The sequence below is a fragment of the Chiloscyllium plagiosum genome, chromosome 3 (assembly GCF_004010195.1).
Source record: "Chiloscyllium plagiosum isolate BGI_BamShark_2017 chromosome 3, ASM401019v2, whole genome shotgun sequence".
Taxonomy (NCBI): Eukaryota; Metazoa; Chordata; class Chondrichthyes; order Orectolobiformes; family Hemiscylliidae; genus Chiloscyllium; species Chiloscyllium plagiosum.
Window position 1 is genome coordinate 6,307,853 of NC_057712.1, and position 15,258 is coordinate 6,323,110.

At 40.4% G+C, this 15,258-nt stretch overlaps 1 protein-coding gene across 3 annotated transcripts in view; it reads right to left on the reverse strand.

The window, feature by feature from the left end:
- Positions 1-7,564: 7,564 nt before the first annotated feature.
- ttc32 (tetratricopeptide repeat domain 32) overlaps positions 7,565-15,258 on the reverse strand; it is a 35,665-nt gene continuing 27,971 nt past the window's right edge. The window contains exons 1-5 of one of the 3 annotated variants that reach the window (XM_043676480.1): positions 14,437-15,041; positions 12,642-12,854; positions 11,259-11,321; positions 9,430-9,566; positions 7,565-7,884 (exon numbers count right to left, since the gene is read on the reverse strand). In XM_043676480.1, the coding sequence (XP_043532415.1) occupies positions 7,817-7,884; positions 9,430-9,566; positions 11,259-11,321; positions 12,642-12,841 (468 nt within the window). In that variant the 5' untranslated portion in view covers positions 12,842-12,854; positions 14,437-15,041 and the 3' untranslated portion in view covers positions 7,565-7,816. Of the gene's footprint in view, positions 7,885-9,429; positions 9,567-11,258; positions 11,322-12,245; positions 12,855-14,436; positions 15,042-15,258 lie in introns of those variants that run through there. The other 2 variants (XR_006309359.1, XM_043676494.1) reach the window with 2 other exon arrangements.

Sequence of the window (15,258 nt, forward strand, 5' to 3'; positions counted from 1 at the left end):
ATGTGTTCAAGCTTCTGTATGTTCTGACTGATGGAAGAGGTTGGAAGAGAGCATACTTGGGTCAGTGAGGTCTTTGATGTTGGTAGCCTTTCTGCTGCAGTGAGCTGTGTAAACTCAGTCCATGGCTGGAAGGTTGGCTTCTGCGATGATCTGGGTTGTGCACACCACCACCTGTAGTTTCTTATAGTCCTGGGCAGAGCAGTGGCCGTACCAGGCTGTTGTACACCTGGACAGAATGCTTTCTATGGGGCATTTGTAGAAGTTGGTGAGGGTCCTTATGGACATGCTGATTTTCCTGAACTGCCTGAGGAGGAAGAGGCATTGTTGTGCCTTCTTGACCGTCACATCTACATGGGAAGTCCAGACAGGTTATCGTCACTCCTAGGACCTTGACGGTCTCGACCCTCTCAACCTCTTCTCCATTAATGTGCTTCCAAAGTATCATTTACTGGTATGGTTTTAGTTCCAACGGAGCATGAAACACTTGCCAAACTGTGCTTTTAGCATCCTGTGCCTCAAACATTAATATTTAAATATCAAGCTCCAAGCCAGGAAGCCCAGATTCAAATCCCACCTCCTCCAGACATGGATACTGCCATCTCTGAATGAAGTTGATTAGAAAATATTTAAGGTGCATATCTGAATTTTAAATCTTGTCATCATGCTTATCTACAACTGATCTTTGCAAAACCGATATCTGGAATTTTGTTAGTGGCTAGAATTATTACAATTTACTACTAACTTGTGCAAAATTGAGAATGAAATGTATAATTATTTGCCTTTTTACTTTAATGTTCTATAAGGAAGATGTGTATTTTACTTTTCCTGATATAGGATAGGTTTCAGTACAAAGAATAACATGAGAATTGAAAGTGACCATCATGAAAACTATTACATTAGCATGTTGCCTACCCCTGATTGCATTACATGATATTTAAATATTGTATGTTTTAGGCACAGAATGCTAAAAGCACAGTTTGGTAAGTGTTTCAAGCTCCTGTTGGGACTAAAACCATACCAGTGAATGATACTTTGGAGGCACATTACTTTCTTCTTAGTAGGTAAGATCAGGATTAAGAAACCACCTTCACATGATGGTTTAAAGTTTATTTCATCACCTATATAATTTCAACGGACCGAGTTCTCCCCTCCTGCTATCACAAATAATGCTGAGAAAGGTGGGAAAATAAAGCAAATGGAAATATCCAATTCTCAAATGTTGAGAATTTCTTTTGCCAATTTCCCCACAAACGTGAAGTGGCTAATTCAGAATCCTCTACAGTAACTACCTTACTTCTGTGCATTTGCATCTCAATAAAACCTCAGTTTGCATCAGTTGTACTCAACTTCTAACTCTCCTCTCACCGCCACCCCCGCCCCTCCTCCCGAGAGCCTGGATGGTGCAAATTCCCGACGCGTAAATCACAGCAGGTTCCAGCTGACTACAACACGCTGAAGGCTTGGGCTGACAATTGTGTACAAATGCTTCTTCAAAACAATTCCCACTGCGTACTCTGTGACCAGTGTACTACTCAACATTCCTTCACACAACTTAGCATCATCAAACAACCAACCTCAATACATTATCATGCCTGGGTGCAGATCAGTTCATATACCACTTCAGTCTTTCAACACTTTACTTTTGGAGCTTAGGGACACCTATGATTTGCATGGTTCTGCTGGGTTACTTTGCAGGGAAGCACAAATGCCCATCTCTTGTACATCTGCACAGGATACATCTTCCTGGATAGGGACTGGACGGCTCGATGTGGGGAGAATTTTCCTGATGTTGGGAAGTCCAGAACTAGGGAGTCACAATCTAAGAATAAGGCCATTCAGGACTGAGCTGAGGAAGAATTTCTTCACTCAGGGAGTTGTGAACCTGTGGAATTCTCTCCCACAGCACACTGTTGGAGCCAGTTCACTAGATATAGTCAAGAGGGAGCTGGACGTGGCTGTTGCAGCTAAAGGGATAAAGGGGTCTGGAGAGAAAGTGGGAATGGGATACTGAACCTGCAGGATCATCCATGATCATATTGAATGGTGATGCAGGCTCGAAGGGCCGAATGGCCAACTCCTGCACATATTTTCTCTGTTTCAATGGTTTCTGTGCTTAGCTTGCTTTTTAGTATTCACCTACTTTACTGCTTACCTGAAGGCTCCCAGTCTCTGTATGCTTCACATTGCTTTCTTAGTGTACACACGCACACACACTGACTTCGGCTCCCACTCACAGACTGCCAGCCTATGTGTCATTCACATTGCTTTATAAGCATAAAGACTCTTTGTCAGCTTTGTGGCTTTTCAGCACAGAGTGAGAGATAGGTAGCCTGTGAAGGTGGGGAGCACTGTACAGTAAAAGGAGTGGATATATTATGCAGTATATTGTCAGATCTATGGCAAACACGCTGCATAGACTGCAAAGAATTAGCCATGTCTAATGGTCGAAAGGGATTGCAAAGTTAAAAATCACACAACACCAGGTTATAGTCCAACAGGTTTATTTGGAAGCACTAGCTTTCAGAGCACTGCTCCTTCATCAAGTGGTTGTGGGAGCAATCCTTTGTTGGATGAAGGGGGGCTGTAGATGTTTAGGGGATACTGCAACAGTTATCCGATCTGGAGCTTGGCCACAATCAATCAGATGCTTGGTTCCACCAGTATCAAGGATCTATGTCCTTGCTGTCCAAGCCTGGGTCACCAGCAGTGTGCAGGTCAAATGTAAGCAAGGATTACAGGTGGTTCAGTCAAGGTGCTGTTGAGTCATCAGTCCAGTTTTTTCTGCTGTGAGATGAAGGGAGGCCTCAAAGAGCCTAGAAGATGTTGATGACTCCTGACCAGGGAAGGTCGTGAGATGACACCAGCGAGTGTGTGGAAAGTGCAGAGGGCAGGAAGAGTTCATTGCTTCCGAAGAGTTGTTGGGAGCTCTTCAATGGACATGGTACATGCAATACTGGGATTTGTAGACAATGAGCCTTGCTGAGATGAGTCTTTAGTGGCAGAATTAGAGTTAGTGCTGGTCCTGAGAGTGTGAGATAGCAGAGACAAGATAGTGATCTCTAAACTTGCGGAGGACAGAAGATTGTTAACTTTAGAATTGCAGAATCATAAAGTGTAGAAGAGGCCCTTCAGCCCATTGGGTCTGTAGTACATTACTACCTAAACTAGTCCCAGTTTCCCACACTAGACCGTTAGCCTTAAATGTTATCATGTTTCAAGTACTGTTTAAAGGTGGTGAAATTTCTTGCCTCCGCTAGCCTCCAAGGCAGTGTATCCCAGATTCCTGCCATGCTTTGGGTGAAAAGAAAATTCTCAAATCTTCTCTAAACATTCTGCATTTCACATTAAAGGTGTGCCTTCTTGTCTTGACCCATCCGACTAAGTGGAACAACCCACTTTCCATTCACCCTGTCCTTGTCCCTCATAACCTTATACATCTCAAACAGGTGCCCAATCTCAAACCTCTCTGCTCCAAAGAAAATTTCCTGATCTTATCCAGCCTCTCTTCAGTGCTGAAATGGTCCATCCCAGGCAATATCCTGAGGAATCTCCTTTATGCCATCTCAGTAATCAGCTACAGACTAACCAAAGTTCAATATTGGGCTCCAACATAACCTACCTGCTTTTATAATCCATATCTCAACTGATAAACCTTCTTTCTACACCAGCTTGGAAATAGCACTGACTGAGGCTACAGTCTCTGCTCTGATAGGCTAGGTGTAGTGGTGTGACCTCCTTCAGTGCTCAGCTTTCATAATTAGATTCAGAGAACCATAGAACCCCTACAATGCAGCTAGAGGCCATTCAGCCCATTGATTAGTATCAACCCTCTGAGCAGCATCCCAACCAGACCCAGACTACACCCTTACCCAAAAACCCTGCATTTCCCATGGCTAATCTATCTAACCTACAATGGCATGGCCAATCCACCGAACATGCACAACTTTGGTCTAATGACTGAGGTGAGAAGTGGAAGATCATATAAATAGTTTAATTCTAAGCCATGTTAGACAATGATGTCACTTCACAAAATGTTAACTGAAAACAGGAAATCTCTACCCATTGATTCCTCAGTAAATAATGTATCATTGAGGAACTCCCATGGCTTTAAAAGGCTCACAATGATTATAATGGTATGTTGAAGTTCAATATTGGGCCTGACCACTAATTTAGGACAAAACGGGAATTCATTTTGCTTCTCCAGACCCTGTGGAGGAATAAAACAAAGAACTGCAGATGTTGGAAATCCGAGACAAAAACAGAAATTGCTGGAGAAAATCTGCAGGTCTGGCAGCATCTGTGGATGAATAGTAAGGTTTATGAATTTGCATCTGTTCACTTTTGCATATCGACTAAAATTTCTGATGAATGTTAATACTGATGTGGATAATATGTTCCCTTTCTCAGTACTTTGAAGACAAAATTTGGATCTAAAGTTTAGAGCCTCTGAATTTTGTTAATTGTGTCATTTCCAAGTTGAACCATGGTAGCCACTATAATTGTTGATACATTGTCTAGCTGAGAGTTTTTAGAAATAAAGTCAATGATTGGTACTTCACTCTGTTGTTGGCATGGCTCAGGACGATGCCTGATAGATTCATATTGTCATAGAAGTTCAAATTTAGGGAATTCTGATACATGTTCTAAGGAATTATACATTTAAATGTATCACCATTTCATAGAGTCATACGTTTAAAGGCATTCTGTAATTGAAAGAGTATGTGCAGTAAATAAGTTTAATGAAATGAATATAGTGAAATCTACATACATACTTATTTCATCTCTGCACGATGTCTGCCATATTAGATAATAATTAGATTTATTATTGTCACGTACCTAAGTACAGTGAAACTTTTGTTTTGCATGCATTTCAGGCAGATCATAGCATACAAAGGTCAAAGTGTGATTGAATAGAGCGAGGAACACAAAGTTATGGCTGTGCAGGAGGTGCACAAAAACAAGATTAACAGCAGACTTGAAATTTGAGAGATCCATTCAGAAACTGTTCTTGAACCTGTTAGTACATGTGTTTTAAGCTCTTTTATTTCTGCCTGACAAAAGAGTTTGGAAGACATTATAACTGGAGTGGGAAGTGTCTTTAATGATGATGGCTGCCTTTCTGAGGCAACTGGAAGTGTAGATGGAGTCAGTCAGTGGGAGGTTGGCTTGTGTGATGATCTGGGCTGTGTTCACAACTTTCTGTAGTTTCTTATGGCCCTGGGCAGAGCAGTTGTCATACCAAGCCATGGTGCATCTGTAAAATTTGGTGAGAGTCCTTGCGGACATTCAATTAGCCACCTGAGGAAAATGAGGCATTGTTGAAACAAGTTAGCCTGATAGGTGTAACAGTAAAGTATGGTGGGTGGGGTATGGGTTTGCTCTAAGTTAGCATTGATCCAACAAGGTGCGGATGGATAGCCAGAACACCATGGGTTGGCATGGAGAGTATGAAGTGTTAGACACATGAGGTGGTATGGGTTGGTACAACTGGTGTGGGGCAGTGAAAATACGCTTTTCATTTTTGAACAGATTTATTTTAGTGCAGTAAAACTGAACCGCTGTAGTGCATGATGCCACAAATAGAAATAAGATTAATATTTAGAATAAAATATTTAGACAGTCCTCTGCAAACAAATTTCCAAATCTATTTTGACAATTCCTGTGCCAGTAGATGGCGCTCTGGCACCATTCCATGTTAATCATCATCCGTCTATCAGATCGAATTGCTGCTAACTCCATAAGTGATAGGAACAAGAGGAGGCCATTTGACCCCTCGAGCCTCGTCTTACCTTCAATGGGATCACAAGTGATCTGACATTCCTCATATCCACTTTCCTGCAATTTCCCCATAAGCCTTGATTCCTCTCTCTTGATCAAGAATCTATCTCAGCCTTTTCATATAAACAATGACTCTGACTCTGCCCCCTCAGCTCTCTGTGGCAAGGAGTTCCAAATGCACTCCACTATCTGAGAGAAGACATTCCTCCCTATCTCAGTCTTAGATTGGCACCTCTTCAGTCTGAGACTCAGCCCTCTGGTGCCAAACTCTCCCTTGCAGGGAAACATCCTCGCAACATATACCCAGTCAAACCCCTTAAGAATACTATATATTTCAATGAGATCACCTCTCATTTTTCTATACTCCAGTGAGCAGAGTCCATGTCAACTCTCAAATCCTCCATGATAGTATTTCTAGTCTATGAAATAAATAACTTTAGTTCAACAATTATTACAATTGACTATATTCTCTCCTGTTATTTTCATGTTCTATCTTCTCTAGTTTCCACAGCATCCCACTAACCCACCCTCCACCAAAGAAAAACTCAAACATCAGCACTCCATTATTTCTCCTCCTGCTTAACTTTATTAGCCAGCCAAAATCATCTCTACAGCCGAGTTCAGAATGGCTAGCTGCATTTCTACAAATTGTTGATAGTATTTAATTTTGAGCCAGTTGATATTATAGATTTCTTGCATACGTTCCAATGCGCTAAAGTGCAGTAGAACTTTAAGAAGAGCGATAAAATGGAGTCTCTTGCAGAATGGTTGAAAAGGTGTTTGTGAAGTTTAGTGAAAGACCTGATAGTAAAAGGAGGTAACTCTGAGATTGGCCAGTTATTGGAAGAGCCCCAGTGAAAAATCTGAAGGTAGTTATTTTTACCTGCCATTCCATAATGCTATTGCCATGACACAAAGCTAGAAGGAAACAGAGACTGCAGTTGACAATTATTGCTTATAGCACATGTAAGGTCCTGACTACTGTGTATCCTGAGTATTGTGCAACACCTATTTAAGATATCAAATACTCTCGATATAGAATGCATTTGTATTGGTGAGGTATTCTGCAGATTGCCTAATTCTTTACACTAAACAAAAGACTGTTCTCTCCTTCCCAAACAAACAATTTTCTGCCTAAGTTTCTGGTGTTAGCAGTTCTCAATATAATTCTTTTATATCTGGGTGACATTTTCAACCTGGATTATATGGCAGAACAGAGGAGGCTTTGAATCAATCTATATAAATGGTCCATTTAGCCTCCAATTCTTTCTTTGCCCTGTTCATTATTCCAACCAACCTTTTTAAAAACTAGTATCGATTATTATGCTGAGTGAAACAGCTTCAGATTTTGGTTACCTTTCCACTTTCCCTGTTTGCTCCTTCTTATTATAGTGTACTTCAACCTCATTCTCATTGGTGTTTCCTTTATAATCTACATTGGACGGATATATTTTCATATCTTTACAGCATTCAGAAGGCAGTTGCATATGATGCTATAAGCATGTCTGACACTACTTAACTCGCTCTTATTTTTCCTCACTTTCTCTTCCTTCAAATCCTGCCTCTGGCATCTTCACTTCTGAAGTCTATAGCTCACTGACAATCGGTAAAGAGAGTAATTCTAATATTTCAAAGAGTATAGAAATTTCTATCCTGAAAATTAATCCAAAAATCAAATGTATGAAGTCTTTTCCTCGACCATCAGTAATGATGATCAACTAGACAAAAGTGAGGACTGCAGATGCTGGAGATTAGAGTCGAGAGTGCGGTGCTAGAAAAACACAGCAGGTTGGGTAGCATCCGAGGAGAGGGAGAATCAACATTTCGGGCAAAAGCCCTTCATCAGAAATGAGGCCAATCAGTGGTGATGTACTACCGCAGTAAACACACCAAGGCTTCACATTGTATACCTGAACCAGTTTGTTTAGACAGTGTGGCAAATAATTAAAGGTTTCCTGGAAATCGTTCATATTAAGATGAAACTGCTTCTAGCAAACTTTTACAATAGATGTTCCTCTTGATCAACATTCCTGGTATTTTAGTAAAATCTTTCATTTTCAGTTAATCTTCCTTTCCCTGATTTTCCTGCATAAATCGGTGCAGTGCCTGAGGGAGAAAGACAGATTTCTTTTTTAAAAGCCTTTAAATTGAACGGGTGAAAACCGTGGATTTGTATACGGTACAAACAATGAATCATCTTGAATATTAATACTGAGTTTCAGAAACAGTAGCCAAATGTGTAAATGTAGACTCTTTGGGCCATTAGTTTATGTTCCATTTGAGCTACCTTGTGCCTTTCCTCATCTATCAGCACCGCCTTGACTCAGGGGAGGTGGTGATGTAGTCATAATGTCATGGAACCTCAGGCCAATGTTCTGGAGTCATGAGTTTAAATCCCAACTCACCAGATGGTGACAAGAACACATCTTGTGCATGTCCTGTAGGGAAGTCAATCTCCTGTCCATACCCAGTCTGGCCTACACGTGACTCCAGACATCAATGTGGTGGATTCTTAAGTGTCCTTTGAAATGGTCTCATAAGCCAATCTGAGGGCAATTAGGGATGGGCAAATAAATACTGGCCTAGCTAGAGACACTCACACATTGTCAATTTATTTAAAAATAACACCCTCTAGTCTGTTCCCATTTGTGATTATGAAATCTTTTAAATGCACCTTCTCCATTCATTTCCACAATTCCCTGAGATGGCAAGTTAGACATTCTGAACAACAATGGTAAGGACATGTCTTCTGAATTCTCTATTGAATTAGTTACTATCTATCTTGTCTGGGGAATATTTAGTCATGCTGTTATTCACTGCATATACTTTATCGTTATCTTTCATAATTGTAAAATGAAACTTCAGTAGTTAACCTCCAGCCTTCTCTTCACAAAAGGAATCCAGTGTGTTCAGTCATCTCCAGATAGGGTATGCTCACACTGTTCTGTCTGTAGCACTACAGGTGTAGCATAACCAAGGTACAGTTCACATTTTAGTATAACTTTATTTTCAATCTTCTCTCTCAAATATATATGTAAACCCTGGTGCTTGCTTTGCTTTGATGTGGGCTTTGTTAACCAATGTTTCTCTTCTTAGTGATTTGTGTATATGCACTTAAGAGAGTCGGTGTTGGGTGGAAAGGCCTGTTTCCACATTGTAGGGATTCTGTGATTTCAACTTGCTTTCCCATCCCTCCCAAACCCATTTAAAATAGGATATTGAGGTCTTAAAGCAAATATCCTTCTTTTGTTTTCATCTCAATGTTTTGAATGTTTCAGCATTTAGAAGATCTTCCGTGTCATATTCAAAGAACATCCAGCAGTACAGCAGAGAAATGGGCCCTTTGGACCACGATGTTGTACCAAACACGATGACAAATTAATTAATTCCTTCTGCCTGCTCTTGGTCCATATCCCTCCATTCCTTGTATATTCATGTGTTTATCTAAAAATCCCTTAAACGCCCTATCGTATCTGCCTCCATAACTCCCCTGGCAGCGTGTTCCGGACTCCTACCACTCTGTGTTTTTAAAAAAAAAAAACTTGCCCTTCACATTTCCTTTGACCATCTCCTTCCATATGTTTGAAATCTGAGCACGTATCAAGGTGTACTGAATATAAAATGATGTACACATAACCAGAAGGACCATACCTGGACTGTCAATTCTGTTAAATAAGTGGTCTTTGTGATTTCTTGTATAGAAGCACATGGTGCAATAATCAAAGTTATCACACTGAGTGCAAACAAATCTGGTCCCCACAATTGGGTCTGTTCCACAACCATCGCACCTTTTTAGATCACAAGAAAGAGAGTGCTGTTAGATTTTATATTGAGCTATACTGGTTACATTATAAATTCTTTCGAGAATGTGATTCACTGTAAAGGTTACACTATTGTAAGAAACTACAGCCAGTAATTAAGTAAAAATTATAACTTACTTGTTCAAGAAACTGTTCATGAAAATATTATAAATATCAACAAGTTCCTATTTTCTAAGTATCGCTTACCTCTGAAGTAGAAACAAGCTAAATATAATTCTATTCACTCAATTCTATTGACTCTAAGTATCACGACGTTGGTGCTACAAATGCAAAGGGTGTCTCAGTGGTAAGGAGCATGTGATCCTACCAAACAGGGACTTGGATGGTTGGGTTTATCATCCTAAAGCCAGAGGCAGCTTTGCAAAACCAGACAGCTACTGTAACCAAACAACTTAATCCCATTACTGTATTCCAAGCTCTCATTCAGCACAATCGTACTCAAACGGGCAGCATGGTGGCTCAGTGGTTAAGACTTCTGCCTCAGAGCACTAGGGACCCATGTTCGATTCCATCCTCGGGTAACTGTCTGTGTGGAGTTTGCACATTCTCCCTGTGTCTGCATGGGTTTCCTCCAAAGATGCGCAGGTTAGGTGGATTGGCCATGGTAAATTGCCCCATAGTGTCCTGGGATGTGCGGGCTAGGTGGATTAGCCATGGGGAATGCAGGGATAGGATAGAGGGATGGGTGTGGTTGAGATGCTCTTCAGAGAGTCACTGTTGGCTCGATGGGCCAAATGGCCAGCTTCCACACTGTAGAGATTTTATGATTCAAACATGATACAGCAGTGAGTCTTCTCTAGAATTAAGCATCCTGGGATGGAAGTCCAACCTGCTGTAAGTTGCTGGACAATCAGAAACTATATTAAATACCTGAACCACCAGGGCTATCCTCTCGAGGCTGAGAGTTATCACCAAGTGAGGACGGGATGCAGATCATAGAATGAGGTGGATCTTAACAAGTACCCAGCTCCTCTCCCCAGTGCCAGTCCCCAACTCACCTCAACACCCCCTCAATGCCAGTCCCTTGACCAGGCACCCAATGAAGGATTTGCCTGAGAGTTTATTAGCAAACCCAGCTTTTTAGGCTTCTCACATGGTGAGATCTCAGTGGCTGTTGGGTAAATCTGAGCAGCTCAGAATATGCCCACAAGTGTTTTGGCCACTTTAAGGGTCTCAGTTGGTGATAGGACAGGAGAGCTGACCACAAGCTTCTCTCACATGGACTTAGTTCATGTCAAGGTAGAAAGACAGTGTGGTCTGTATCCATCACCTTCACATGATTAAATACCCTGCCTTCCCACACCATCAAATACACCACAGGCATGAAATCATGAGGACAATAAATCATAAAGTCCACTTGTTTACACAGGATTCCATTTGCCCCACCACCATAGAGCTACACAAGAGGACCAATCACCAGATAGCAATATTGAGCTGACTATACAGTGTCGAGACCATTTTACAGAAAGGATGAGCCCTGCAATACTCAATTCTGAGTACTGTATCTGAGGCATGCCCTTAAACTTGTAACATTCACAGAAACTATTTGTCCTTTCGTAAATGTCTGTAAAAATAGTTTGATTTGCAACTCCATTAATGATTCGATATTTGAGTACAAAACCACATAACCTGGAAAAATAGTAAGTTACCAATATTTACAAAATAAAGAGTTCTGTAATGTATTGTATCCATCCAAAATCAATACCCTCTGTTTCTGGAATGCTGAAATATATAAAAAGTGAGATACATTATTCCAATTTGAATAAAATATCTTTAATACAATGTGGATTTTTGCCCCACATTAACACACTTTAACACTGGGTTAAAATTGTAAAGATTTAGAGTGAATCACTTTTCAATTATTTGCAGATGATCATGATGACACCCTTAAACATTTTTTCTTTCCGGTTAATTTGTGATGTTAAACTGAAAATATTTCAAAGATCTATAAGACAATTCAGTGCAATAACTCTCCAAATTTATTTATCTATTGATATTCCAAAGAGTTCATTTTTCACCATTTAAATCTGATAGTTGCATAAACACGTCTATTTCCCCACGAGGTAGCTGGCAGAAAATCTTTTACTATTTCAGGTTTATTAGTAAATGTCCCAGACAGTACAGTTACAGGCAAGACTTGTACTTAAGAAGAAAAGCATAGCAGGTCTGGCATCATGAGTGGAGCAGGAAAATCGACATTTCGGGCAAAAGGCCTTCATCATGAATAAGGCTCTTCCTGATGAAGGGCTTTTGCTCGAAACGTTGATTTTCCTGCTCCTCTGATGCTGCCTGACCTGCTGTGCTTTTCCAGCACCGCTCTAATCTAGACTCTGATCTCCAGCATCCTCACTTTCGCCTTGTACTTAAGAGGCACATTCCACAGGTTGAATTTTCATTCTCGTGTCCCAACCACATGTTCAAGAGGAAACAGAGGTGAGGGGCCGACAGATGCCAATGCTGGTACCAGAGGATGGGTTTGAAGGAGGCATCCAAGTTGCTTTTTCAACTTTAAAATTTAAAAATTTAAGATAATTAAAGAACAATTGCTAGTTCTGCAGTTAATTAAATGAGGGTCTCAATTTTTTTCAACAAGCTTATCTTGTTTTGTGATTTTTTAAATTTTTGTCGAACCAGAGACAATTTATCTTTGTCTGAACTTGGCCACTCACACTTCTGTCATTTCACTTAAATTCAACTGAGTTTATTTTGTTTCCTGGAATTGTTTCCTCATTATTCCTTGTATTACCTAACTGCTTTCATGCTGAAGAAATCAATCCAAATGAGTCAATAAAGACTAAAACTGCTGTACAACAAGCTTCAGGTCTGTTCCTCACCATGTGCTTAGTTATTATGTTTCAACCAGCTAGACATAATTTTGTTTAGTTTCTTTTCTCGTCTGCTGGCTGAAATAAATGAATGTCAAAACTCCTCGTGTTCTTTTAATTATCAGTTAAAACTGAATTTTTATCGTTCTATTATTGCAGGAGAGTGAAGGTGAAACTAATTTCAACGCAATATAACCAGTAATAACACAAAACCTACTTCATTTCCTGTATCCATGTTTGTGCATTTTCTGAGCGCAATGCATGTCGCAGTGCTGCTTTCTGACCCATACTTAAGTTAAGGTTGTCAATGTCATTTTTCGTCATGTTCTTTATGCTTTCAAGTGTTGAACGGCCACGATGTTTTAAGAGATTAATTGTTTCTTCGTTCAGATAGTGGCATCTGCACCAATGTTCCATGCTGCTGACAAGCCTGAGAGTTAGTGCAAACAGCATTTAGCTTAATTCAGAAAGTCACCATATAAATGCAAGATCTTTCTTCAGTACGTAATACGTATCAGCAACACCAGAATATCAATACTTCACTTGAACCTCTTAGCTGTGTGACCTCTATCTGCAAACAGATGAGTTCACTAAGTGTACTCTGATCCAATGACCATGAGGTGATAACTGAACCAAAAAGGTTCGTAAAGTCCAGAAGGAGCCAGTTCAATGTCTGTAATTTTAATATGTTTGCAAAATTTATCAAGGTCATCTACGAATTAATTTTGTGATAGGGATACATGTTTTATTGACGTTCCTTGTGTAGATCCGTGATATCCATAGTAACCTCATATTAAAATAAAGATTTATCACAGTATAATTAAACCATTCTTGCTTTAGTCTAGCACTGTGATCTATTTGTTTCAGTTGCATTCAATGATATTGTGGTGAAATCTTCAATTTTTCAATAATTACATTTTGTTTTTTAGACCCTAATTAAAATCTCTCCTGTTAAAGGATGTGGTTTTGTATTTTGATTTTGTGGAAACCCATCAGCTAGTTTCTGCCATCAGACAATAATATTTTACGACAATATTGTGGTTGTTCACCTTCTTATAGTGTGATTTTTAAATAGTTTTTTTTGATAACTTTGCATTTATCAGGCTGAAAGATGAAGTTAGAGACTTACATGTTCACATTCTTTCACGCCTAAAAGATATGAATTTCAAAGCCATCCACGTTAGCAGTAACAGTAACGTCTTACTCCTGTGCAACAGAATGTTATGTTCACTCATGGGATGTAGACATTGTGAGCTGACCAGCATATATTGCCTGTTACTTAAGGAAGGTGGTGAGATGCCTTCCTGAACTGCTGCAGTGCATGTGCTGTGTGTTAACCCATAATGCCCTTAGAGAGGAATTTCCAGGATTTTAACCCAGCAACAGTGGAGAAGCAGTGATATATTTCCAAGTCAGGATGGTGAGTGGCTTAGAGGGGAACTTACAGAGGGTGGTGTCCCCATGTATCTGCTGCCCTTGTCCTTCTAGGTGGAAGTGGTGGTGGATTTGGAAAGTGTTTCCTGAGGATCTTTGGTGAATTCCAGACCCCAGGTAAAGAGTCATAGAAATGTGAAACATTTTAGTGAGGGTGTGCGGTGTGGGATTTGGGAAGAGGTCCCTCCTCTTCCAGGGCAAATTCAGGATCTAAAGACAGGAAAGTCTGGGAAAGAACTCCAGAGGGGTCCCATTCCAGACGTATCCAACAATGAATGGGGCGAATCCTGCGCTGGGAGCACACCACAATAAAACCCTATTTTCATATTTGCAAAAATATACTTAATCACAACTCCCATAAAAAGGAAAGCAAAACGAGATTGAAAAAGAAAAGGTCATTATTTGTAAGTATTATTGACATTCCTTGATGCTCCCCTTTTGATTCAGAAACACAAATTACTTAAACAATGTAACGCAGAGAGAGAGAGAGAGAGAGACGCCTGTTAATAAATCAGAATATCCCTTTCCCGAAATGAGCTGAGCTGTGGAGATTGTTTAAGTCCTTTAGAATACATTACTCGTTCAAAAAGGTTGTTATGTTGTCGACAAGAAGATGACGCCTTCGAATAAAGACGACAATAAACCGGGATATTGACGAGAAGAATCGGAAGGATTCCCCAGGGGGAGGATGTAAACTGCTCCTGGAAGCCTGTGGTCACTGTGCGATCGGATAGGTCTGTAACAGCGTCCCCTCTTAGGATGGGGAGAGACGGAATGAACAGCCAGTGCACTGAAGGTCAGTTTGTATCCAACAACACAGTCACCACCCGGACACACCAATCAACGCTGCAACTTCACATTTCCCCTTACATTCCGTGGGAGAGTTCTTTCTTTAATAAAGCTGTTTCACGGAGAAGCAAGTTTATTCTTTAATGACAAGCTGGGTTTTTTTTTTGTTGTTTTCTAATTGGTTTATCGTTTACACATTGAGAACACCTCTTTTTCAGAACGTAGTTTAAAGTCAGAAGTTCAAGTGCAAGGTAGTTTTGATGCAATTTTCTCCGTGTTTCAGGTATTTGTTTCATTTTCCAAGATCTCTCATTATGTTTGTAAAGAAAACAGCAGTGTGGGTCAGAGATATTAAATTTACCTGGACCATCTCTGACACCTCCCTCCGCTTCCTGGACCTCTCCATTTCCATTAATAAGGACCGACTTGACACTGACATTTTTTACAAACCCACTGACTCCCACAGCTACCTGGATTACACCTCTTCCCACCCTATCTCTTGCAAAAATGCCATCCCGTATTCCCAATTCCTCTGCCTCTGCCGTATCTGCTCCCAGGAGGGCCAGTTCCACCACAGAACACACCAGATGGCCTCCTTCTTTAGAGACCGC